Source organism: Prionailurus bengalensis, chromosome A3 (genome assembly GCF_016509475.1).
Source record: "Prionailurus bengalensis isolate Pbe53 chromosome A3, Fcat_Pben_1.1_paternal_pri, whole genome shotgun sequence".
Lineage (NCBI taxonomy): Eukaryota > Metazoa > Chordata > Mammalia > Carnivora > Felidae > Prionailurus > Prionailurus bengalensis.
Window position 1 is genome coordinate 118,836,068 of NC_057354.1, and position 23,394 is coordinate 118,859,461.

General features: G+C 46.8%; 1 protein-coding gene across 1 annotated transcript; it reads right to left on the minus strand.

Moving 5' to 3' along the window:
* Positions 1–149: 149 nt before the first annotated feature.
* Positions 150–22,480, minus strand: TRIM54 (tripartite motif containing 54). The gene is made up of 9 exons (XM_043604277.1): positions 21,958–22,480; positions 5,654–5,826; positions 4,960–5,131; positions 2,027–2,122; positions 1,354–1,587; positions 1,057–1,079; positions 820–944; positions 599–691; positions 150–304 (listed from the first exon to the last, which is right to left on the minus strand). Exons 1-9 carry the CDS (start codon positions 22,123–22,125, stop codon positions 288–290), a joined length of 1,101 nt encoding a protein of 366 aa, XP_043460212.1. The 5' UTR covers positions 22,126–22,480; the 3' UTR covers positions 150–287.
* Between the last annotated feature and the right edge of the window lie 914 nt (positions 22,481–23,394).

Here is a 23,394-nt window from a genome sequence, read left to right on the forward strand (position 1 = left end):
GAACCCGTGCCCTACAGGGGTCATTCCACTTCCGCCCCCCCCCGCCCCCCCCCCCCCCGCAAATGATCCCAGATCGGGAGAAGGGCGGGATGATGGTGGGGTCGCCTCCGAAGCCGAGGCTGAGAGTGAGCAGTGAAAGGAGCTGCGGGTTTGGACTCGTTAGCCCTTTATTGAGTCCCTCCCCCGCGGCGGGGTGCCGAGCTGTGTGGCGCGGTGGTCTCTGCGCAGGTCCTCCGCGACCCGAGCGCCAGGCCCCAGGTGCGCGGGCTCCCCAAAGCGGGGGCGGGTCAGTGCCCGCCGGTGCCTGGGAAAGAAAGCTCGGTGGGCAGGCGCTCCGAAGGTACTTGGCGGCTCCGGACTCCAGCTCACCCACTTTCCCCAGTGGGTTTCTCCTCTACCTCCCGACCCAACTCGGTCTTCCCAAGCCCCAGAGTAAAGGCTGGTGGGAAAGTGTAGTTCTGCACGCGCGCTAGGGGGCGCGCCCCTCCTGCCGGGGGTTGGGAGGCTCCCAGCGATCCCCGTGCCACAGGAAGGCCATCATCGAAGAGGGGACCGGAGCGTAGGGCCAGCCCCGCCGGGCCCTTCAGGCCACACTCACCTTCCGGCCCATCCGGCCGCTCTTCCTCTGGCCCCGCGCTGCCCTCTTCCCCCTCCAACGCCACCTCCTCATCCTCTTCCTCCCCGGAAGCGCCTGACCCCAAGGAAAGCGCGGTGAGGTGGGAGTCCCGCTTCTCTGGTCGTGCCCCCCCCTCCCCACCGCGCCCCTCTGGACCCCCGGTCCCCGCGGCCTGCCGCCCCCTCCCATCCTGCGTCCCTCACCCGCCTGGAAGTCGATGGTCCTCAGCATTTCGGCCACGTGCTCCACGCTCACGGTGAACTGATCCATGCTTTCATAGCCCGGCTCTGGCCGTCCTGCCAGCTCCACTTTCGACATTGTCCCGACCCTGCGGCGCGGCAGCCGCTCAGCTGGAAACGCCCCCCGCACCCGCAACCCCCTCCGCGCGGCGGCGGAGCCCCGGCAGCCCCTTCCTTGCCTTTCCCGCTCGGCCTACTCACTTATTGATCAGCTCCTTGGCCTGCTGCAGGGAAGAAAGGAGGGGGAGCGTAAGCACCGTGCCAAGCGCTGGCAAAGTCCCGTTTCTGGTGCCCACAGTCCCGCGGGGTGGGCGGGGATGTGTATCCCAATTCGTTGAGGAGCAGGTGGACTCAGACGGGGGTGACTCGCCCGAGGCAAAGTGGGGCAGACGGGTGCTGGAGGTAAGACGGGAGCCCCGCCCTCCAGGTGGTGCCCTCCGGGTGCCCGGGCCCCCACGGCAGCCACTCTGCGGCCTGCCTCCCTCCCCCGGGGCCCACCTGGAGGTAGAGCGCCATCTGTGGCTCCTCCATGGACTGGATGGCCGACTCCACGAGCTTAGAGGAAGCCTCCAGGTGGTCTCCGTACTGGCGGATGAGGCCCCGCACGCGCTGCAGCTTCTGCTCCTGCTCGCGGGCCAGCGCCTGCAGCAACTCTGCCTTGCGCTCTTCCAGCACCGCGCACAGGGCCTCGAACCTCTGGGTTAGTAACTGCTTCTGCCGCCGGCTGTTGTCCTGAAAGAGGGGAGCAAGGGTGAGACCTCCTTCTTGGTCGGGAGGGGACTCCCCGCCAAAGGGAAGCCACCGGGGCCAAGAAAGTACCCCACATAGCGGCAGACCTACAGGTGCAGCCAAGGGCAGGGTCTTCTCAGTAATAACCGTTACAAGATTTTTAAAAATTGAGATATAATTGACTTTTAACATTACATTAGTTTCGGGTGTACAATGTAGTGATTCGGCATCTGTATATATTGTGAAGGGATCACAAGTCTAGTTACCATCCGTCACTATAGTTACAAAGCACAGAGAAGTGAAGTGACTGGGCCAAAGTCACAGAGCTAGCAAGGGGCACAGCTGGGACTCAAACCTAGCAGGTTGGCTAAGCATATCCCACCACTTGTGATTCACCCCCCAGGAACCCAGAAATCTCCCCTCCCTCCCATCCCAGGCTCACCTCTATGGTCTGGCACACCTCCTCCATCTGTGTGATCACTGCCTGCACGCGGTCGTTGCCGGCCACCAGCATTGCGATTCCATCGCTGAGCTCACTCTGCCACACACACAGGCCACCACTTAGAACTGGGGGGCCCTGCCTAGAGCCGTACCCCTCCCATCCGGGCAGGGCACCCCCTCCACCCCACCATCAGGGCTATTCCAGAGATCTAGATGGCTTGGAACCATCTAAGAAGTGTGGAAGCACATTCATGGGTTCTGGAAGGAGGCGGAGAGAGGAGCCCCTCCACCACCAAATGAGAAAGGAGCAGACATTTGCCAAATGTCCAGGCCTCGGGCTAAGTGCTTTATCTGTAGATTCGTGTCTTCCATCAATTTGGAAATATTCTTTGTAATGATCTGTTAGGATACTATTGCCTCTTCTCCATTCTTTTTATTTTCTCCTTCTGTGACTCTGAGGAGGCATGTGTCAGAGCTTCTCATCCTCATCTCCCGGTGCTGCATCCTGGGCTATTTTTTTAGGCCTCTCTTCCTGTTTGCTAATTCTCTCTTCAGTGAAATTTCAACAATTATATTTTCATTTTTTTAAGTTTATTTATTTATTTTGAAAGAGAGAGAGAGAGAGAGAGAGAGAGAGAGAGAGAGAGAATCCCAAGCAAGCTCCATGCTGTTAGCACAGAGCCTGATGTGGGGCTCCATCCCATGCACAGTGAGATCAAGACCTGAGATGAAATCAAGAATTGGACATTTAACTGACTGAGCCACCCAGGCACCCCTATATTTTCATTTTTTAAAGCAATTTCCTTTTTAAAAAAATATTTTTATTTATTTTGAGAGACAGAGCGAACAGGAAAGGGGCAGAGCGAGAGAAGGAGAGAGAGAATCCCAAGTAGGCTCTGTGCTGTTAGCTTGGAGCTCATCATGGGGCTCAAACCCACGAACCAGGACATCATGACCTGAGCTGAAACCAAGAGTTGGACACTTAACAACTGAACCACCCATGTGCCCCTAGAGTTTCATTTTTTAAATCTCTATTTGGTTCTTTGTTAAATCAGCATTTTTGATAATCTATTATTGCCTGTTCTATTTATTCCATTTTTTAAATGTTTATTTTTGAGAGAGAGAGAGTAGGGGAGGAGCTGAGAGAGAGGGAGACACAGAATCCAAAGGAGGCTCCAGGCTCGGATCTGTCAGCACAGAGCCGGACGCAGGGCTCAAACCCACAAACTGGGAGATCATGACCCGAGGCAAAGTTGGATGCTCAAACGATTGAGCCACCCCAGGCACCCTTTTTATTCCATGTTTTTAAAAAAGCATTTTATACACAGTGATACTCTATTCTTTAATAATTCCAATATCTGAGGGGTGCCTGGGTGGCTCAGTCAGTTAAGCGTCTGACTCTTGATTTCGGCTCAGGGCATAATCTCACAGTTCATGGGTTTGAGCCCCGCATTGGGCTCTGAGCTGACAGTGTGAAGCTTGCTTGGAATTCTCTCTCTCTTCCTCTCTCTCTGCCCCTCCCCACTCTCTCTTTCTCAAAATAAATTTAAAAAAATTTTTTTAACTATTTTTTTTCCATTTTTTTTAATGTTTATTTTTGAGACACAGAGAGACAGAGCTTGAGCAGGGGATGGGGCAGAAAGAGAGGGAGACACAGAATCCGAAGCAGGCTCCAGACTCCGAGCTGTCAGCACAGAGCCTGATGCAGGGCTCGAACTTGTCAACCGGGAGATCACGACCTGAGCCGAAGTCAGATGCTTAACCGACTGAGACACCCAGGCGCCCCCTGAGCCACCCAGGCACCCTTAAATAAAAATTTTTAAAAATTAAAAACAATAATTCCAATATCTGAATTCCTCAGGGGTCTGATCTGTACTTTGTTTCTACCGCCTGCACTCATGCGGTACATTTATTTCTGTATCTTCACTTTTGAATTGATATTTTGTTGTTCTTAATCTAAGGAAAACCCAAATACCTAAAGTGAGGGTGTTTTCCTCCAGGCAGAATCTGCATTCGCTTTTGTCAAAAGTCAGGTGGCATGACCGACTACCTTAGTTCCTGGGATTCCAGTTTAACCTGGGTTTCTTCAGTTCAGGTGTCCACCTTACAGAGGCCTGGAGACACAGTCTCATCCCAACGTAGTCTCATCCCTCTGGCTCAGTAATACTGCCAGCATTTACCCCGTGGGAAGTCTGGCCTTTTCTGTGCTTACCACCCCGGGTTCTGTGGTCAGCTTACTGCCCCTTCCTCACCCCACTCCACCCCCACTTGCCTTTACTTTCTATGTGCCCACTGATATAATTTTTAAATTATGTTTTATGTCGAATCTAGCTGTGTGGTAGTGAGAGGGCCCGGAGAGCATCTAGGCCACCAAACTGAAGTTGCTCACATCTTCCGTGATCTAATTGTGTCCTTACAGCGACTCTCAGAAGCAGGCATTTTCATCCCCATTTTACAAGCAAGGAAAGTCAGGGCCAGAGAGGTCAAGTGACTTACCTAAGGTCACACTGAGTCATGCATAGAGCTGGGACTGTAGCCCTGATCTGCCTGCCTTTACATGTGTGTGTGTGTGTGTGTGTGTGTGTGTGTAATTTTTTTTTTTGAGAGAGAGAGGAGATGACTTGAGTGCCATGTGAGCAAATAGGGGAGAAGCAGGGGGTGGAGAAAGGGAGAGGGAGAGAGAGGGAGAAAGAGAGAGAGAGAGAATCCCAAGCAGGCTGCATGAGGGAGGACTCCATCCCATGACCCTGCGATCATGACCTAAGCCAAAATCAAGAGTCAGTTGCCCAACTGAGCCACCCAGGCGCCCCCTGATCTGCCTGCCTTTAAAACCAAGTGCAGTGACTTTTAAACCCAAGTGGAGTGGCAGGATGGAAGTCTGAGAGGCTGTCCTGTCTCTGGTCCCACATGCCTGCTCCCTCTGCTGCTTGATACCTTCTGGCGTTTGTAAATGGTGGGCAGGGGGGCCACCTCACAGTCCTTGTGGGCACCGAAGACCTTACAGAGAGAGCAGGTGGGCACTTCACAGCTCAGGCAGTAGATATTGATCTTCTCCTCTTCATGCTCCTCGCACATAAGGTGCTGCTCAGCCTTGGAGTGCAGTGGTCTGGAGGGGAGCGGGCAGGGTGGCGGAAGGGTCAGGGGCCAGGCAGGGGGGAGGCGGGCCCCACAAGTGCAGGTCCCCATGAACACCTTCTCTTCAGCCCTCACCAACCACCAATCACAGTTGGAGCTGGGGCTGGGCAGGTGAGCGACTTCCACAGTGCCCTTCATTCGAGGAATACAGAGAGCTAAGGGGTAGAGGAGGCCTAGATCCAAGAACAGCATCTGTTCCAGGGGGCCAGGGAAGTCCCACAGGGTAGGAAGCCATAGAAGGTTGTCAAGGGCCTTGCTGGTGGACTGCCAGCCCCTCCCCCAGGTGGAGAGGGTGCAGGTGAAGCCCTGCCCAGGATCTGAGATGCCTCAGCTGGGTGACCTGGGGCAAATTCCTCCCCCTCCCAGGGTCCAGTCCTCTAATCACTAAAGAGGCTGATCCTTTCAGCCCTTCCCTTCTGGCTGATTGGTTCCCCTCTCTGTTCTGTGTCCCAGGCCCTGCCCCTTTGAGAGACAAGAGGTCTTGAGAGCTCACCGGGAAGACTCTTGTTTGTAAATGTCGATAATGTTCTCCACTAGTAGGTTTCGCTGCAGGCCATAGACGCCATGTCTGTCCAGGACAACCTCATGCCTGCAAGATGGGCAACGGAAACGGCCTCCGGAAGACACAGTGGTGGAGCCCCGGGATTGCCACAGAGGGTTCGAGGCCTGTAGGGACAAGTAGCATGAGAGAACACGCACGGTGAGGCATGGAGGAACGGGGAGGAGGCAGGGGGAAAGGTTGTGGGGGCTGAAATAAACTGTAGGAGAATGGTGGAAGGGGAGGCATCAGCTCCGTTCCTTGGGGAGGTCCTCCTCCTCTGAAAATGGTGGGTGGCCATGGAGATCTTCTTTCCCACTTTTGACTCATTACTCCTTAAGTGTCCCTGCATCCAGAGCCCAACTTTGGTCAAGGCCCAGTCAGGATGGTCTCCCTAATGGGGCCCAACTTGCAGGTGTGGGGAGACATTGGCATTGGCAGGAAGGTTAAGGTTGGAAATGGACTCTGTGTGGTGCAGCCAATGTCCTCCTGGGGCTTTCACGGACCACAGCTAGGGAGATTCTCTGTAACCCTCAGCAGGGAAGCCCAGACAAGTGCTGAATAATGGGGCACACAGGCCACATTGTGCCGGGCAATTCCTAGGAAACCATTCTAGAGACTGGGAGCCAGGAGTCCTGTGTTCTTGTGCTGCCCTTCACACTGTTCTACCATGTAAATTCGAGCAAGCATTCGATGTCTGGAAAACTAAGGACTACACTGGATTATTCATTCTACAACAAATATTGAGGGTGCCAGGTAATTTCGAGGCTCTGGGGATAAGATGAACAAAAGCCACCCTGCCCTAAGGACAAGCAAACTGACAACTACATCTGGCAGGCAGGGTTATGACAAGAGTCAAGCTTGGAAGGCAGACGTACGAGAGATGTTCATCACTTATACCTCTTAGAGAACTTGCTCCTTCCCATCCTAAAAGGGAGAACCCCACTATGGCCCAGGCCACAGATGACTGGCTCAGAGTTGAGGAGGTGGTCACCTGACCCAAGCAGAACCAATCACATTTTCTCTCCAGGAATTTAGAACTGAGACACAGAGGTGGGGGTGGCTAGACCACCTGCGGCTCTGAAACGGAAAAGACCTGTGGAGTTGGGCAGAGAGCTGACATTGTGGAGACACTGCAAAGACACAGTCTTGTGCAAGTGGAAGTGGAAAGCCCAAGGGGTCGGAAAGTATGAACAGGAAGGCTTGTCTTCGGAGAAGACCACAAAGTCAACTTGTGGACAGCAGCAGAGAGAAAAAACTGGTAGAGACTGTTTGTTGTTCCTCAGTATTCACCTTCTCTTCTTCAGTAATAGAGCCTCTGAGTTTTTAGCAAGACACATGGAATAAAGACTGTGTCCGGGGCGCCTGAGTAGCTCAGCTGGTTAAGCTTCCGACTTCGGCTCAGGTCACAATCTCACGGTTCCTGAGTTCAACCCTGCACGGGGCTCACTGCTGTCAGCATAGAGCCCACTTTGGATCCTCTGTCCTTCTCTCAACCTGTTCCTCCCCTGCTTGTGCTCTCTCTCGCTCACTCTCACTCTCAAATAAAATAAATAAATAAATAAATAAATAAAACAAACAAGACTCTGTGTCAAGTCTCCCTTCCGACTGAGTATGACCAGGTGGCTACATTCTGGCCAACAGGATGTAGACAAATGTTTTATGCAACTTCTAGGAAGTATCTTTAATGGAAGGGGCATATGCCCTACTCTTTTCTCCTTCCTGTTGGCTACAATGAAGATGGAGTAGCTCCAGCTGAAGCAGCCATGTGGCTCCATGAGGTAGTCACAGGATGAGAACGGCAACAAGATAAAAGGAGGGAGTCTCTGGACTGCCTACCTATACTTTTGCTTGAGAGAAAGAACACATTTTTTACCTTCTTTAAGCCATTACTATTTTGGGTTTTCTGTCACTTAAGCACAACTTAGTCCTAGCTGGCTGGAAGGCCATGGACTCCTAGAGACTAATGAAGAGAATAGTCACCTGTGACTTTGAAAACTTAGATGTATTTCCTGAAGGTGAGTTTGATGAAATTCTCCAAATCCTCACGCTGGACATCAGCCAGAGGGACCCTTATGTGTGCAACAGCACCCAGGATACACAGAGGGCATCCAAGTCCGCAGTCTTCTTTGAACCTTTAGAAGCAACAGATGTAGGCAAGGCAGGAAATGTGGCCTCTGGGAAGTGGGCAAGCCTATACTAGGGAGAGTGACTGGCATGTCACAAATCTCACATTTTGGGGGAATTTCTTGTGAATCCTAAGAAGTTAACACATTAGGCCAGAACCAATTACTTTGAGATTATCCAAGGCTGCGTTTGTGCCTTTGTCTTTCTCAGTAGCTGCAATTGTATATAAATCCTGCTGAGTTTAGGGTGTGGGTTAAAGTGTAAGACCACTGGGCTTTTGCTTACTTAATACAATGACCTTTCATTACTTAGAATCCAAGTGAGCAAGGAGGTGTTGGGAGAACTCCAAGCCTGCAAACTCCTGGAGGGATCTTACTTCACTTTGATTGCTAGTGGCTAGCATATAAAAGTGCTCAGGAAATGGCTGAATGGGTGGAAATGGGTTTGAATGTTTGAATGGGCTAAAGTCTTAGCCCAGAGCACAAACTTCTGAGTTAGCCTCTCTCTTCCACCTTCTTCCCTCACAGCCCCCCCTTCCTCTATACTCATTATTTAACATTCAACTCATGTTTTGAGGGCCAATTATGTGTCAAGCACCATGCTATATGGGCTTCCCAGACATTATTGAATTTAACCCTCAAGGACTCCTTGTAAATATGGTGGAGGATATGAACATTAACCCCCTAACTAAGACTACAGGAAGTATAGTGACAATGGCTAACCGGACACATACTTTATGCCAGGTTCTTCTCTAAGCTCTTTTATCTGTATTAACTCATTTAAGCCTCTTATCGACCCTTGAAATAGGTACTACTATTAGCCCCATTTCAAAGATAGGAAATTGCAGCCCAAAGGTGTTAAATAAATTGTACGGGGTCATCAGATAATAGATGGCAGAACCAATATTTGAACTCAGGCACTCTAACCCCAGGGTCCATTCTAAATATCAATATGCTAGAAGTGCCTGGGTGGCTTGGTCAGTTAAGCATCCAACCAGCTCAGGTCATGATCTCATAGTTCGTGAGTTTGAGCCCTGTGTCGGGCTGTGTGCTGACAGCTCAGGAGCCTGGAGGCTGCTTAGGATTTTGTGTCCCCTCTGCCCTTCCCCTGCTCGTGCTCTGTCTCTCTCTGTCTCCCAAAATTGAATAAACATTTAAAAAAATCAATATAGTACATTGTTAGATGGAGTAGAATTTAGGCCACCTGAAGCATGATGCCCAGAGCTAACATTCGCCCCTCTGAATCTCAGGTAAAACAGATTTTAGTTAGAGTCGTAAAAGGCCACACATCAACCCTTCACAAAGGAAACAACAACCTAAAAGTGAGCTGTGCAACTGTGGATTATTTGAGCTGAGGTAAACAAAATATGACCCATTAACCCAAAACCCCTTGTGTCATGAAGCAATACAGGGGTCCGGCTTGCAACCAGAATAACCTGTTTCTCTGTGAAAAGGAAAGGAAACCGCTCAAATCTCAGGGAGACCTTCGCCCATGGATCTCCACATGCCCTCAGACTAGCTAGTTCACCAGACTGTGTGTGAAAAACATACTGAGGCGATATAACCAAATTGAGCCACTCAGCTGCCTGCTAACCCGGGTCATACCCCTCTAATTCACCACAGAAGCCAAAGGACTGGGCTTGCAACAGAGATGGCAAACCGATGGGAACATCCAGCTAGCCAGTTTACAGTTAAGTGGACCGTGGAAGAAAGCCAAGGTAGACGGGGGGTTGACTAACAAATTCATACTCAGCCTCAGATAAAACTGCCCTGATTCAAAGAGGAATGGTAAGCAGAAGGGATCCAACGGGAGATGTAAACGGACATAATAAAAAAGGAAAAAGAAAGCATGACAAGCAGCGGACAGACGAAGAATATGCTTTGTGAGAAGAACTGCTTCTAGACACAGTATTTCAATCTAACATTTTTAAAGAAAACAGGGGCACCTGGGTGGTTCAGTCAGTTGAGCGTCCGACTTCGGCTCAGGTCATGATCTACAGCTCATGGGTTCGAGCCCCGCGTCGGGTTCTGTGCTGACAGCTCAGAGCCCAGAGCCTGCTTCGGATTCTATGTCTCCCTCTCTCTCTGCCCCTAACCCACTTGCATCCTGTCTCTGTCTCTCTCAAAAATAAATAAACATTAAAAATTTTTTTTTAAAAAAGAAAGAAAACATAGTCTCTTTGATTAAAGAAGAGATATAAGTGATCAAAGCTGGGAGAAGTGAAGGGAAATGGCAGAATTAAGAAATCAAGTAAAATATGTTACGAACATAGAAGCGAAATTCACTCATGACACTACAGCAGGAAGTAGAATGGAGACACTGGCAGAAGTCACATAGATCATAGAGGAAAATAACACGGTAAAAGCAATCAGGACTACGTGCTACAACGTGGATCAACCTTGAGGGCTTTGTGCTAGCTGAAATTAGCCTGCTGCGAAAGTACAAATACTGTATGATCCCTCTATATGAAGTACCTGAAATAGTCAAATTCATAGAGATAAAAAGTAGAATGGTGGTTACCAGGGGCTGAGGGGCAGGGAAGCGGAAGGTTATTAATGGGTACAGAATTTCCATTTGGAATGATGAAAAGTTCTGGATACACAACAGTGAGAATATACTTAATGACACTGAACTGCACACGTAAGAACGGTTAAGATAATTGGGGTGCCTGGGTGGTTCAATCGGTTAAGCATCGGACTTGGTTTTGGCTCAGGTCATGGTATTGTGATTTCTTGAGTTCAAGCACCATGTCGGGCTCTGCACTGGCAGCACAGACCCTACTTGAGATTCTCTCTCCCTCTCTCTCTGCCCCTCCCCAACTCGTGCTGTCTCAAAATAAATAAACTTAAAAAAAAAGAATGGTTAAGATGACAAATTTATATTATGTGCATTTTACCACAATACAAAAACAGTTAAAAAAAAAAAAAAAAGCAATCATGACTTGGGACATCTGGGCCAAGGAAGCAGATTTGGGTGGACCGGGAAGCCCACTACCTCTTCACCACTTCCTCACCAGGTAAACACATTTTAGCAGCTCATCCCATTGGCTAATCACTGCCATTCTCCTGGGCCTCAGGGGTCTGAGAGGCAAGCAGTATCAGGCAGTCTCCCCTAAATCCTTTGTCTAAAGAGCACCTTTCTGGGGAGAGGACACCGGCAGGCAGGTGGGAGGGAAGGGTTGCACGTCTGCCTTCTTTGCAGTTTGGCTAAGGGCTGGTGCTGACGCAGGTACCGCAGCTGACAGCAGATTTCCCAGTCGTCCACTGGTCCCATGGTCTCCTCCCTCTCCCAAAGCTCAGTTCCTTCTGCCACATCCTACCTCTGGCTGGCTGGCTTTCCTCTTAACCTCCAGGGCATCCCCTCTTTTCTGTGACTGCTTCAGCCATGCCCCCGCCTCCAACTCCACACCCCATATCCTTTGCTAGTCAGTCTGTGGTATATGTATCAAAGGTGCCCTTTGGTACTAAGTCTAAATTTCTAGTAATGAAATAGTTAAGTTTATCTTTTGGATTTCCCAGGCTCTTTAACTCATGGCGCACTCATGCTGCTTAGAGGCCCTCTCTGTGTTCCTCATGAGCTAACTCAGTGTTTCCCTAAATACGGTATACATACTGATGAAGGCATGATGATTTCAGGTGGTATGAGGATGGACATTTAAAATTGTTGTGCGTTGGGGCGCCCGGGTGGCTCAGTCGGTTAAGCATCCGACTTTGGCTCAGATCATGATCTTGTGATTTGTAGGTTCGAGCCCTGCGTCGGGCTCTGTGCTGAAAGCTTGGAGCTCGCAGCCTGCTTTGGATTCTGTGTCTCCCTCTCTCTCTACCCCTTGCCTGCTCACACTCTGTCTCTCTCTCTCTCTCTCTCTCTCTCTCTCTCTCTGAAAAATAAACATTAAAAAATTTTTTTTCCAATTTTTGTGTGTTGATTTTAATGTGTATTAGAAAAAATAACCAGCCTATATAACTAGGGATTTTTCAAGGATTATGTCATTTAGAATGAAGATAAAGTAAATATTTAAGCTTTAAAAGTGAGCCCCTTTAAAGGAAATAATCAACCATTGCACAGGTGGTACCCAGCTATTGCAAAAATCAGGAAGCTAAATGAGAGGAAGTCTGAGGAGTCACTCTCTTTTCCTGACGTCCTCCTCAACTGAAACTTATTTGTCTTGTGTCCCAAACCTTTTGCAAATGCTGGGTGGCTACTTTGAGAAAGTCACCTGTACTGGATATGTGGATAAAATGGTTACCCCTTGGGGCACCTGGCTGGCTCAGTCGGTTAAACATCTGACTCTGATTTCAGCTCAGGTCACGATCTCATGGTCATGAGATCAAGCCTCACATGGGCTTCGTGCTGAATGTGGGGCCTGCTTGGGATTCTCTCTCCCTCTCTCTCTGCCCTTCCCCTGTTCATGTTCTCTCTCAAAACAAACAAATAAACATTTAAAAAAAAGGTTACCCCTTCTTGGTATCATCTCTGCATTTTAACAGAAGGCATTTAATGCAGCACTATATAGGGAAAGTAGCAATGATCTGAAGATCTGGTTTGGGATTTGCCATTTATGACCTTAGGAAAATAATTTCTCTCAGGGTCTCAATTTCCTCAGATCTAAAAAGGGGATCTGTACTTAGCACTTGCTCCCTTCAAGGGCTGATGTTCTGTGAGCAATGGGCATTGACTGATATAATATGGTAAGAGTTTCAGACACCCTAATCGGACGAGGAAGGGAGCTGGTGGTTTTTATAACAACCTTCCCCTCTCACACCATGTAGGCCACCATCCCCCTCTTTAACTTTGACTCCTGTGATTCAGTATCTCACTTGTTTGTGCCTCCCCCAGCTGGCCCTGGAGCGCCCTCTTCCTGCCTGATATAAACAGTTCCTGAAATCCCATCTCTGAAATAGTCCTAGTGTGTTTGTTTGTTTTTACATTTTAAAAAAGAGTTTATTTTTTATTTATTTACTTCGAGAGAGACAGAGCACACAAGTGGGGAAGGGGCAGAGAGAGAGAATCCCAAGGAGTCTCTGCACTGCCAACACAGAGCCCAATGCGGGGCTCGAACCCACGAACCGTGAGATCGTGAACTGAACCGGTCAAGAGCCAGGTGCTTAACTGAGCCACCCAAGTGCCCCTAAAAAGATTTTATTTTTAAGTAATCTCCACATTCCACATGAGACTCAAACTCACAACCTTGAGATCAAGAGTCAAGTGCTCTGTGAGTTCAAGCCCCACATTTGGGGTGGAACTTACCTAAAAAAAAAAAAAAAAAAGGGCCACACTACCGAATGAGCTGCTAGGAGCCCCTAGTTCTAGGGCGTTTAGATGGATTTACACGTTCTATCATTTGCATTATCTATGAGGTTTGAATTTTATATAATGTACCTGTATTGTTTTTGTAATCATAATAAACAATAAAATTTCTTTTTCGTATAGGAAACATTCTGGTTGCTTGACAGCAGAGGAGCAATTAAATGAGTTATAATGGAATTATTATGTAATTATCTTAGAGTTCTTTGTAACATGGAGAGATACTCATGTTACAATTTCATTATTATTTTTAATGTTTGTTTATTTTTGAGAGAGAAAAAGAGAGTGTGAGCAGGGTAGGGGCAGAGAGACCGGGAGACAGAGGATCTGAAGCGGGCTCCATGCTGACAGCAGAGAGCCCGATGTGGGGCTTGAACCCACAAACTGTGAGATCATGACCTGAGCAGAAACCAAGAGTTGGAAGCTTAACCAATTGAGCCACCAAGGGACCCCTCATGTTATGATTTTAGATGAAAAAAAGCAAGACATAAATCAATATAGACAGTAGGATCCTAATTTAGGAATGGGTGATGGGATTCACAGGTAATTTAAAATTTTTCTTTGTAGTCATTTACATTTCCCAAATTTTTATGGACTCTGAATTACCTTTAAAATGCATAAATATAAAAGTTAAATATTTTTGCAGTAACTCTCATTGGCTGATAGAATTGTGGATTATTCGGTTCTTCTTCTTTTTCTTTCTTTAATAAATTCCAAATTTTGTACAAAGATTTTGGGGTTTGGAAAAAAACTTTACCTTTTAAAATTGCAATGCTCAGTACTGACATAAATGGAGAGGGGGCGCTGGAGTGCCATAAACGCCAGGAAGATAAACCAGCAGGAGAACGGTAAAAAACTTTGTTAGTTCAGAGGAGGGGATGTTTAAGAAGATACCATTTTTAAAAAATGGCAGAGAAGGAGGGACACACAGAATCCTGAGCAGGGTCCAGGCTCTGAGCTGTCAGCACAGAGCCTGATGTGGGACTCAAACGCACAGACTGGGAGATCATGACCTGAAGTTGGATGTTTAACCCACTGAGCCACTCGGGTGCTCCCAAGAAGATACCATTTGAAGACAGGGTAGACAGGTAGCAGGTGGTTAGGTAGGAAAGAGTTTCAGGAGACCAGAGAGACTATAGGATTTTAGGTTACAAATAGGGGAGTCATGGTGGTCGGGGGGGCTAGAAAGGTGGGTTTTACCATGAAGGGCTTTTTTTTTTTTTTTAATTGTGGTAAAATCACAGAGGGCTTTGAATTTAAGGGTAAGGATCTGAACTTAATTTTGTAGCCAAGGTTTCTGAACTAGGAGAGAAAATAAGAGTAAATATTAATCTCGGGGTGCTTGGGTGGCTCAGTCTGGTTAAGAGTCCAACTTTGGCTCACTCAGGTCATGATTTCGCAGTTTGTGAGTTCGAGCCCTGCATCAGGCTCTGTGCTCACAGCTCCGAGCCTGAAGCCCTTTTCAAGTTCTGTGTCTCCCTCTCTCTCTCTGCCCCTCCCCTGCTCTCTCTCTCTCTCTCTCTCTCTCTCTCTCTCTCTCAAAAATAAACATGAAAAAAAAAGTGAATATTAATCTCACAGGTAATTTGGATAGATGGGAGGGGAGAGAGAGGTTAAAGGCACAGATCAACTGGGAAGCAAGTGCAGTAGTCAGTGCAAGTCACCTGCCTGCCCTCAGGTGGTGGCAGAAATCTTGGGAAGACTGGGGATGCCGGAGGTGGAATCAGTAGGACTGGCCAATCACTTAAATGTGGGTGGGCTGTGGGGAGAGGAGAAAGTCAAAGACTATTCTAGCATTTCAAGCCTGGATGCTTGGGAAGATGCTGGTGCCTGTAATGAAGAAGTATTTAATCTGGGGACCACAGCCCCAAAAGATCCATGACCAGAATTCTGTGAACTCAGATGAGAAAAAAAATCTTATTTTTATTTTCATTAAATAGCATAAATTGGACATTTCCCTCAATTGCACATGTAGGCAACAAACCACAATTTTAGAGCACTTTGCCACCAACAGAAATCACAGGTATTTTCACATCACAGTATTGCTGTTGATCGAATATCCAAAAATAATTTATGCTTATCACTACTTCTGAACTATAGTAGTTACTAGGCCCACTGCTTGATCTCATTATTTAATGTGTTAATCAAGGAGCACATACATTACTCTATCCAACGTGTTCTTTATTATTGACTGATTGATTGATTTGAGAGAGACAGAGATCTGTCAGACATGTTCTAATTACTTTGGTAATTATATTCCAGTGTTTCTCAGGCTTTTTTCATGACTGTTCCTTCCAGGAAGCTTTTAAGACATGTTTGCCCCTAATAGCCATCCCTTCCCCATTAAATTTAAGTACCCAAAATCGACAAAAGTGAAACTCATAGAAGCAGAAAGTAGAAAGGTGGTTGCCAGGGGTGGGGGGTGTGGGAAATGAGGAGATGCTGGTCAAGGGCACAAACTTTCAATTCTAAGATGAGTTCATTCTGGGGAGCTGATGTCCAGTATGGTGACTATAGTTAATAGTTAGTTATATATTTTATACTTGCCAATTGCTAAGAGAGTAGCACACAATGGTAATCATGTGAAGTGATGGATGTGTTAACTAGTTCGTGGTAATCATTTCACAGTATGAAATCATCATGTTGCACACCTTAAATATGTCTAATTTTTGTCAATTATATCTCAGTGAAGCTGGGGGAAAAAGTTTTACATGAAAGCAAAAACTAAATAAAAATTTTAAAATATAATCACAATAAAAAATTTTAATACCATGGATATTCTTGGGGCAATATCACCCCCGTTGAGAATGTATGAGAATGCATGCTGTGTTCTAATGCAATCCATTTTCTTTATAATCATATATAGTACATATAATTTTTTGTAGTACATATGCATTTAAAAACATTTTTGGGGGGCACCTGGGTGGCTCAGTTGATTAAGCGTCTGACTCTTGATTTCGGCTCAGGTCATGATCTCAGTTCTGTTCGTGAGATGGAGCCTCCTTTAGATTCTCTCTTTCCCTCTCTCTCTGCTCCTTCCCTGCTCTCATGCTCTTGCAAGAGAAACAAATAAACATTAAAAATATAAATAAATAAAAGCATTTTTCTCACATAAACCACACACATTGCCCTTAGAGTCCACAGGCTTCACAAACTGACAAAGGGGTCCATGGTCCAAAAAGAGATTACTTCCTGCCCTGATTGTGAGTCCTACATGGTCTCATGACAGACAGGAATTTTATACACTAAGGTGTAGATGGCAACTTTCTTAATATATTTCCATAGCTGACAGTCTCTACATTGGACTAAAGATTTCTCAGCTGACTAATATCCAGATAGCAAAATCCTATCTTCTGCTTCTGTTTATCTTTGTATTTCAAGACTAAGAAATAACACTGTATGTTAACTAAGTGGAATTAAAAAAAAAAAAAACACTAAAAAAAGATGCAAGTTTTTGTAGACAATTGTTGTAGAAGCATATGGGAATAGGCCTGTTCTTAACTCAATGAAACTACACTGTATATAATGCATCTTTGAATTAATATCTTAAGATACAAGCTTTTGTAAACAATTGTGTAGAAGCATATGGCAATAGACCTGTACTTTAAAAAGACTAAAAATATAACTGAAAATAACTGACAGGCTTTATTACACACTTAAATTTTGTTCTTTCCTTAAATCTTACCTTTCCACAAGAAAGCCAGCCCCATAAAGCAAAATTTCATGTGCCAATGAGGTGATGTGTAGAGAAAATTCTATCACTCTAGGAAACAGAAGACCTACATTTATGTCCCTACTCTGTCCCTTTGTAAGACTATAACCTGTTTCTTGGGTTGTCCCTGTAAAATGGAAGTAACATCCATTCTATCTAACTCAAATGGAATCATAAATGTGAAGGTACTTTATAAATTATAGAGCGTTTCACAAAGAGTGGTTAACAATCCTAAAAGTATATGACCACATAGAACCACAGGTCATGAAACAACTGTTCCTTCTTCACTGTGGAGGATACAATGGAATGCAATAAATAAATGGAATTTAATTCTAGGCTATGTTCCAGGCTTTTGTATGGCATACACTCCATGAGCCATCTCTTTTAGGCTGTATGGTGCTTCCTTTCTTTGTAATATTCCATAGCATCTAATAAAAATGTTCTGTCTAGAAAGATGCTCTGTGAGTTCAAGAGGGTTGCTGGAGGCTGTTTCCCTCAAAATGGCGACCTCGTCAATGAGGAATAGCGGACCATGCACGTCCCTTGAGCCACACCTTCACAATATACTGGAGAAACCATGGCAAAACGGTAGACAGAAGATCAGACATTTGGAGAAATGCTGAAGAGCCTTAGAAGAATCCAGATATTGGCCACCAGTGGGTGGGAGAGGGATTCTGAGTGGAGGGTTAGCTTTGCCTGACAGAACTTAGCAAAGAGCCTGGCACAAGGGGTCTGTGGCAGGAGACTGGCTGGAAGGAAGATCAAAAATCAGAAGAGTGAGACAAGTCAGGACACTGGTAACAGAATAGAAAACACTTAAAAAATGGAAATCCATAGTAAAATTTCCTGAATTTGTGAAATCAGATTGTTAGAATTATAAGGATATTGAAGGTCAGTTTAGGGGTACCTGGGTGGCTCAGTCAGTTAAGCATCTGACTTCAGCTAAGGTCACGATCTCATGGTTTGTGAGTTCAAGCCCCACGTCAGGCTCTCTGCTGTCAGCGCAGAGCCCGCCTCAGATCCTCTGTGTCCCCCCCCACCCCGCTTCTCTCTATATAATAAAATAAAAATAAAAAAAAAAAAGATCAGTTTAAAGCATCCTATTAACCCATGTATGTGTAAACAGGCTTGAAGAGGTAAAATAGCCTGATTGACACCACACGGCAAATCAAGGAAGAGGCTGGTGGGACTAGAACTCGGGAGCTGAGTCTCGGTCTAGGTTTTTGCTCTCCACTAACCCAGTTTCTCCCGTCAAGTAAGCAAGACCCCTAACACTGCCATAAGGTAAATGCCGTTCACAAACTTGCAGTGAACCAATTTCTCACAAAGGAGACCCACCCATGGTTGGGCTGGGGAGGTCCCTCGGGAGCAGGGGAAGTGGTGGAGGAGGCAGGCCTGACAGCGGGTCCTCACAACGAACTGGTAACGAACTGGCTTTCAAGGTGGAGTGAACCAGAGGGCATGTCTTTCCTGGACTACCCTTTATCACAGAAGGCGGCGGCGGCCCCTTTCTTCATATTCCCGTATCTGCAAATCTCTCCCTAAATGGACACCCTCCAGAGACTCTGTTCCTCAACAACCTTCTGGTTGTCTGTTAAATTACAACAGGTTGCAGCTCATAAACGAGTGCCCACAGTGAAGTGGGGGCAGGTACAAAAATAAACTGAAGGCCTGCTTAAAGGAGTTTAGAAGTGACTAGAGTTTACAAATACAGAAACGCATGGGAAGATGTTTGTGTCAAATTCCCACACCAACAGCTTTCCTCTAGTCAAAGTGCTTGGTAGTTGAGTGGGTGCAAGTGTGGAGAAAGAGGGAGGGAGAAATTAGAGGGGGTTAATGTGGTATTTTGGTGTCTTTTCTCTTTAAAGTCAGGGTGAAGGAGAGATGTATTACAGCTCTAAAGGAAACTAGTTAAATTGTGATGGCAACTATGTAAAGATACGTATGTCAACAGGGGCTTGAAAGTAATATGCAAAGGAGAAAGTAACTGTGCTGGGAAAGTACGATAATGGAAGACTTTCTCCCAAACCTTTAATACTATTCAACATTTTCAATGACATGTTTTAGTTATTCAAATTTGCTTCCTGACTCTCTAGTTAACCTGATGTTATAAAGTCACAATTCCCTAAGTTCTTTTTTTTTTTTTTTTAACATTTTTAAGTAATCTCTATGCCCAAAGTGCTGCTGAAATTTATGACCCCGGGAGCGGGAATCGCCTGCTCCACAGACTGAGCCAGCCAGGTGCGCCACAGTTCCCTGAAATTCTTGTTTGTTGTTCATCACAGCAGTTGTTAAGACAGCAAAACACTGGACACCATCTAAATGTTTTAGAGGACCAATGAAACAGACTGTGGTCCAGTCAGAACAATGGAGCAGAGCACTATTCAGCCATTTAAAAATGAAAACGTGTATCTGAATGTGTAGAGATGGAACAACCACCAAGAGAAAGCAAACAAAGGCAGATGTAGGACAGTGAGTCTAAACACACACACACCCCACACTCAGATGTAGCTATCCATGGAAATTTCTGGAAGGATACCCAAGAAAGTTGGATATGGCTACCTCCATTTGGAGAAGGGAACTGAGGGCCTGGGGTTGTCACTTTTCATGATACAAACTCCTATTTGAAAGAAAAGTGTGTGTGTGTGTGTGTGTGTGTGTGTGTGTGTGTGTGTGAGAGAGAGAGAGAGAGAGAGAGAGGGAGAGAGAGCGAGAGAGAGTGAGAGAGAGAGATACCGGTATAACTTTTATAAGTTCTATTAACTTTCTAGGCAATGTTCTCAGGGTATTCTTCTTAAGTGGTTTTAAGATAGAATTACCAAAAGTCCTAAGCTTGTTCCCATACTTAGAAAACAGACAATCTGATTATGCCTACAGTTGTCAAAATGTGGAGGCAATGTGAGAAAAAAACTAAATATGCTCATCTTTCAGAGGGAGATCTACTGAGATGTATATACAGAAGTGCAGCCAAAGAACTGGGTCAGCCTCCCACCAGGCTGCCCCAAATAAAGCAGAGCAAGGAAATGAGCTGTTCACTCTTCTCCTTGGTGGTGGAGGGGGGGGGTTGCCCAGGGGTGCTCTGCACTTTAAAAAGAGACACATCAGTCCAGATCCACAGAACCATCCCAAACCTCTGGGAATCCTGTTGTTTCCTAAATATTCTGCATCGGGTTTGACTCAGTCCCTTTCTCTCTGGGCCCAATCAGTATTCCAGAGCTTCTCCTTTTTTTTTTTTTTTTAATTTTTTTAATGTTTATTTATTTCTGAGAGACAGAGCATGAGTGGGGGGAGGGGCAGAGAGAGAGGGAGACACAGAATCAGAAGCAGGCTGCAGGCTCTGTGCTGTCAGCACAGAGCCCAACATGGGGCTCGAACTCACAAACCATGAGATCATGACCTGAGCTGAAGTCGATCACTCAACCGACTGAGCCACCCAGGTGTCCCAGTATTCCAGAGCTTCAAGGAACCAAAACAGTGTGCCTGAGTACAGAGCACTGACTTGAACAAGAGAGGTCACTTAAACATCATGTAGCCTCCCTATAGATAGGGAACTTGTCTCTGGGTCCCTCTGCCTGATACTATATGCCTCCCACTTTAATATTCTGACCACTTATTTTCATAGGACAGATTACCTTCACTTTCGAAATTCCTCTTTGCTTTCATGTATCTCAAGATTTAATGGCAGGATGTTTCACTACAAATTAATGAGAAGGGATGGCAAAATCTTGTTGCCATTCCCTCCTAGGCATCTCAGCCTGGAGGAAAGGTACTCAGACCAAGGGGAAAACTAAGATGGTGGGCAAGGCGAAGCCTCTAGTACATGACTTGATGTCCAAGATGAGCAGACAGAGAGCAGTCAGCCTTTCCCAGAGACAGACAATCACTGGCTTTGAGATACTCTGGGGCCAAATAATGTAATGGCAGGTTTAGACACACAGAATAGGAGATGAGAATGGGCCTCGATGGGAAGATGGCATACAGCAAAGGGTGGGTCACAGAGCATAGCTGTGGAATGGCTGACTTAGCCAGCCCACTGGTTTTTCCCAAATACACTACCCTGAAAGAACCAAATAAAGTCTTGATTGGGTTAAAAAACATTTGTGTTCAACATTATTTCCTTCTGAATTCTGATATGGTTGAAGGATATGTGTTCAAATGTTCCTTCTCACTGCCGTGCCTACTAAGCTAGCCAGCTCTGGTCTATTCAGAGATTTTATTTCACTTGCAAGGTGTGTGTGTGCATGTGCACGCGCACGTGCACGGAAGAACACACAACTTTCCCCTTTATGATCTCTTTACGATCTGTGATCTTTGTTCCAGTGGCACAAGGCAAGAAAGAAAACCCATTTATAAACCATTTTGATAAACGCTCTTTTCTTTTTGAAACCAGTAGCTAAAATGACATTTGTGAATTCGATTAGCAACGTATGCTTTGCCCCATGACCTCACATAAACCAAAGGTGGTTGCATTTCTCTGCATTCTTTCTGCTTAAGTGACCACAATCCTTTCTAACCAGCAGGCCCTTTTATTAACCAATCTGGAGTGGGGCACTGGTGTGAACTTTTAGTTGGGGAGAATTCCCAATCTCCTGCCCACTAACTCTGCCCCAAAAGAGGATGTGCTGAGCTTTGTCTCAAATACAAATAGTTTCAACCTGAGCTTTTCTCACAGGGCTTATTTTTTAATGTTTCATTATCTCAGTGATATTTTCTCCAAATCTTCCCTACCATTCTCAAAATCTGAAACTCCAAACTGGAGTGCAGAGTCTAGCACAGACTATTACACAGCCTGGTGTAGGATCACCTCCCTCCCAGTTTGTAGTTTCTATGGGGGTCTTCTCTCCTCTGCAGATGCCGGCATTCCAGCCGCGGTCTGTGCACACATAGGCTGTCAGCCAGCCTGCAGAGCCACTGCTGACTCATGCTTACATTGTGATCTACTAGGACCCCGAATCTTCTGCTCTTCTACCAGGACAGCCAGCACCCACCTCACGGAGCACTCTGCCCATCCCCTTCTGGGGTCTCAGCTCTGACCTGATGACAAGTCTCCCGCAAATCCGCAAATCCGCACTGCGTCACCTGGCCCTGCCCTCCCCCCTCCCCATCCCTGGCCCACCTGGAAGACGTCGTTGGCACACTTGCGGCACAGGTTGTGCTGGCAGGGCAGGATCACCACTGGTTTGGAGAACATCTCCAGGCAGATGGGGCAGATGAGCTGCTTCTCCAGGTTGTCCATGCTGTGTGCATCCCCTAGCAGCGGCTTGAAACCCACTGTGAAGTTCATCCCCTCAGCGATCGTGCCTGCCCTGGCCTCGGCCCTGGTCCTGGCCTTCCCTCACTGCCTCTGGACCCTTCCTCGCTTAGACCGTCCGTGGATTCTTGTTCCCTTCTACTGCTCACTCTTGAAATAGCTCTGCTATCTCTCCTGTCCCCTCCTCCAACAATTCACCTCGTCCTCAGATAGCTGTTTTCAGACACTTCTCTATTCTTTGCTCTGTAACCCAGCCAGACACATGTAGCTTTATCTATCCCTCCCTCCCTGAATGACTCTGTCCCTGGAAATTTCTTTTGTTCCCCAAATGACTCTTGTTCCCTCTATGGGCAGCACTGTTTGTCCCTTACTTCCCAGAGAGGAGATTAATTTTAACATGGGGGTAGGGAACAAGGGGCATCTGCATGACATTCCAACTCCCAATTTAGCTCATGTAAGGCGAGCCACAGCTGTCACCAAGTGAGTGACCCTGACTCACTCGGGAATGGGTGACTCCCTTAAGCAAGAGCAGGGGTGAGCTTCACTGTTTATGGTGAAAGGTGGGTCTGCAAAGGTGCCAGGCGCTCACACTCAGAAGGCTCCTGTGAGCCCCTGACCCCCATGCTCTGCCTTGGGCTCTTCTTCCATGGCAGTGATACACAATCTAAACTGGCCTGGATGAGAGGAGCCATACGTGACTCAGGATGGCAGGAAAGATCTCACCAGACCTACAGTCAGTGAAAGTTTCTGCCTCCAAGGCATAGCCAGTGACCTTTACCTTCTTCTGCTGATCCCTATAAATCAGAACAGGGGCATTGGCGACTAGAGAGAAAGGCTCTGGTCCAACACTTCTGGTCCATTGTTGTTCTTGCCCAGAACCTTCTTATACCACCCTAGGAAAAAAAAAAAGCTAAGGAGGCTAGAGCTGGCAGTTGCACCAGGGCCTGGAACGACCTCATGAGCGTGCCTCTGAAAAAGTGTGGGAATTTGGTCCATGAACACATCACTGGAGCCACTCCAAGGACTTTAAATTTGTTAGGAAATCGAGAGAAGTTGAGCTGAGCAGAAGGGACCTGAGTGCCAGGAACCTATTTTGGGTACCAGGGGAATTGGTCTCTGGGGAAATTTTAGAGCACTGACAAAATCATAATCACAAGGCTCCGGGAAGTCTCTGCCCCAACTCTACAGTTGTCCTGGCCTCCTCCTCTCCAAGGCAGGCTGGTCTCAGATGTGAGCACTGGCCCTCTGTCTTTTTCTCCCCGGGCCTTTTGCTCGATCCCAGGCACAATTAGTCTTTCTTAG

Bases quoted from the DNA above. Each gene is read 5' to 3' on its own strand.
- TRIM54 (XM_043604277.1), bottom strand. From the start codon at position 22,125: ATGAACTTCACAGTGGGTTTCAAGCCGCTGCTAGGGGATGCACACAGC. The intron at 5,827-21,957 runs GTGGGCCAGGGA...TTGTCCCTACAG, and splicing joins GTGCCAACGACGTCTTCCAG to GCCTCGAACCCTCTGTGGCA. The intron at 692-819 runs GTGAGGGACGCA...CCTTGGGGTCAG, and splicing joins GACCATCGACTTCCAGGCGG to GCGCTTCCGGGGAGGAAGAG.